Consider the following 3153-nt stretch of genomic DNA (forward strand, 5'->3'; position numbering starts at 1 on the left):
TGAGAGTTTACACACACCTCTCTCGTACGTGACCTGACTCCTACCAGTGTTATCTTAGGGTGGAAATTTCCTACGTTGAAACGTAATGCAAGATCAGAAGAAAATCTTGACTTTTACACTAAAGACCTATTGTCCTAATTGGATGGGAACAACTTTGGAAAGTGCAGATCAGAGAAAAATGAGATTTTTCCTACAGGTTCAGCAATTTCACAGCCATAAATTGAGATGGTTCTTCCAGAAAAGCACACCCAGGTGTCAAGCACCAAAATATCCAGAACCTGCAGCAGAGGGTTCAGTGCACAAAGGCCATGAGCATCCCGGTGCCGGTGCTGCTCACCTTGCTGGCGCTGTCAGGCTGCCACGCAGCCGCTCTGCTCCACACCTCCAACTTGCTGAAGGAGAGCATCAGGCTGCTGGACGAGCTCCAGGAGGCAAAGGTAGGGCTCAACCTGAGGATCAGCCTTAGGGATGAGGGGTTGTGCCAGGCTGGCTGAGAGCGATGCGGAGGCAAAGGCGGGCACAGAGCGAGCGGTTCGCAGCACACTGGGAGGATGGAAGGATGGATGGACGGGTGTGTGTCTGCTCGTGTCAGGATGGATCCGTGTTCGCACTTTCTTTGGCCTGATCACTCCTTTCTGTCTCCATAAAGGTTTCCTGTGACAAGATGAACGTGACAAACGTTTTTGCGGGCAATAAGGTAAGAGAGAAAAAGAGGAACTTGTCGTTGTTTGGAAACAACCGTACAGCCACGATGGGCACTGGGAGACGATGCTGGGGCAGAGCAGAACACGGGGTGGCCAGGAGGGAGGTGTGAAGCCCTGGGAGTCCTGCAGCACCGCACAGCAGTAAGGGGCCCATTGGTGCATCACTGGTGCCCTCGACCACCTCCATCCGAAGCAGCTGCTCCCGGCCATCCCGGAGGCACAGGGGAGGCCGGAGGGACGGGCAGGAACGGGCAGCGTGTGTCTGAGCAGCACTCAGGGGTTCTCAAGCTTTTCAGAAAGGAAGAGAGGAACTTCTTCCTTTGCCTTGGAGCAGTGTGTCACCACCTCAGAGACACCCACACGCACCTATCGCACACTCTGGTTACACACACTATCCCTCTTTAGCCCCTTATCTGCGGAAGGCTCCTCAGTTAGCAGATTTAATAGCAGATAGTAAAGCCTATTTCTGCTCTGAAAAACGCTGCCTAAGCCGAGCTCCCCGGCCCCAGAGTTCCTGTTTTCACAGAAAGCCGATGCCCTCGCACCGAGCTGCACCAACAGGCACCAGCCCAGAGCTGCAGCAGCCTCCCTCGGGGGGCTGAGAATCCCCTGGGGGTCCCTGCACCCTCCTGCCATAGGGAAGGGCCCTGGGAGCAAGGAGAGATGCCCAGGATGAGCCAGGACCCGCAGACCTGTGCTCACGGGGACAGGGTAGTCACTTATTTGATGGTGGCATTTGGTTTAAAGCTGAGGAGAGCTGAGCAGGCAGAGCTCAGTGACCTTCCCTGTATTGGGAACTTCCCCCAGGGAAGACAGTTCAATAGTTTTATTACCAGCATTTCACTTACCAGTTCCTCATCTTCCATGTGTCTCTGCTATGGGGCTTTAAGCACTCAAAGCACCTCATGGAGGCAACCTCTTCTCTTCCCAGGGGCTTTTGTTATTCCCATAGAGCCTCTGCCCTGCAAAACCAGCTCTATTCCCATGGGACCTACAGGGAGCAGCTCCCTGAGCATCAGGTCCCACGTTCACGTCCACAACAGGAGCACAATGCTCCAAGCAGGAGGGTGGTCACCGCTGTGCTGAGCTCTGCCAGGACTTCTCACCATCAGCCTCCTCACCAGGGGGGCTCCGACATCTCCCGCTCTACCTTGTACCTGCCCTTAGGAACAGAAATGTGTTATTGTTCCTGCCCATGGCAGGAGGTTGGGATTGGATGAGCTTTAAGGTCCCATCAACTCAAACCAGTGTGTGGTTATTTGCACTGGTTTAATCTGCTGCGGATGAGGCAGTGACTGTACAAAAGGGTGTCTCAAAAACCACGTGTCTTTTTCCAGCAAGACAATGACCTGGAGACCTTATGCAAAGCCACCACAGTTGCTTGGGAAAGCCGGAGCTGCCACAGGCACCTGGAGGGCATCTTCCTCAACTTGCTCAGGCTGGTCCAAAGGAAGAGCGCTGTCTACAAGGTACCCCAGGGTCTCCCCTCACTGCTCACGGCCTCAGCTTCTCCCTCAGCCACTGCTGCTGCTCTCAGCCCATCCTCTCCTGCACCACCAGCAGCAGCCAGGACCTCGCTGCAGAACCAGATCCCCCCCAGCAAACACCCTAATGGCCATTTTTCCCTCTTCCAGGCCCCATGCCCTGTGGCAGGAGGCAGCACCACCTCCCTGAATGACTTCCTACGGGACTTGCACAGAGCACTCCAACAACTAGTAAAAGGCCAGAGCTTGAAGTGAAAAACCAGTTTGTTTTATGTTTGTAAACTATGATGCCGTATTTCAGAGATTATTTATAATAATTCTTTAAATAAATCTATTTTGGGACTAAATTTGCTGACATTGTGCAAGATGGTTCTTGGCTAGAAACCGGAGAGCACAGAAGCACATTTGAGAGCCTCGAGGCCCCCTGCTCTTGGTGAGACCAAGCCCAGCAGAGATGCTGAGGGACATAAGAAGAGGCTATGGATAGATGGGTATTTTCTATCCATGATGTTGGAAAGGGGTGACCAGGGCCTGGAGGGGGAGTGCTGGCTCCAGAGCACTAGATGGAACTGGGGCTTTAGAAATAACAGGGTTAAAACCATGAAGTCTCCTATTTTGTAACTTACTTTGGAAAGCCCCAGGACAGCGCAGGGTTTGGTTCATTTATCACCTGAGTCTCTACTCAGGGGAGCTGCAGTGTTAGCAGAGCACAACCAACCTGCTACCTACTGCATGAGCAGGCTGGAGGGTCTTCCAGAGGAAACAGAGCTCAGCAGTTCCAGTGAGTGCAGGGGAATTCACACCACCTGCATGGATCCAGGGCAACAGGTTCACTGGGCAGCACAAGGACCCTTCAAGGCAGAACAGTGTAAAAAGCATCTCTCCATCAGCTGGACCACCTATGCTGGGCATGGGTGCAGCAAGAGGCAGAACACAGGCAGCACTGACATTCCAGTGGACAAGCT

The 3153-nt window shown here is 53.3% G+C and overlaps 1 protein-coding gene across 1 annotated transcript; it reads left to right on the plus strand.

Moving 5' to 3' along the window:
* The first annotated feature begins 308 nt into the window (after positions 1 to 308).
* On the plus strand, positions 309 to 2443 carry IL4 (interleukin 4). The gene is made up of 4 exons (XM_010016187.1): positions 309 to 437; positions 650 to 697; positions 2042 to 2173; positions 2339 to 2443. The coding sequence occupies exons 1-4, from the start codon at positions 309 to 311 to the stop codon at positions 2441 to 2443; spliced, it is 414 nt and encodes a 137-aa protein (XP_010014489.1).
* The last annotated feature ends 710 nt before the right edge of the window (positions 2444 to 3153 follow it).

This window comes from Nestor notabilis, unplaced genomic scaffold (genome assembly GCF_000696875.1).
Source record: "Nestor notabilis isolate BGI_N333 unplaced genomic scaffold, ASM69687v1 scaffold27946, whole genome shotgun sequence".
NCBI classification, from domain to species: domain Eukaryota; kingdom Metazoa; phylum Chordata; class Aves; order Psittaciformes; family Psittacidae; genus Nestor; species Nestor notabilis.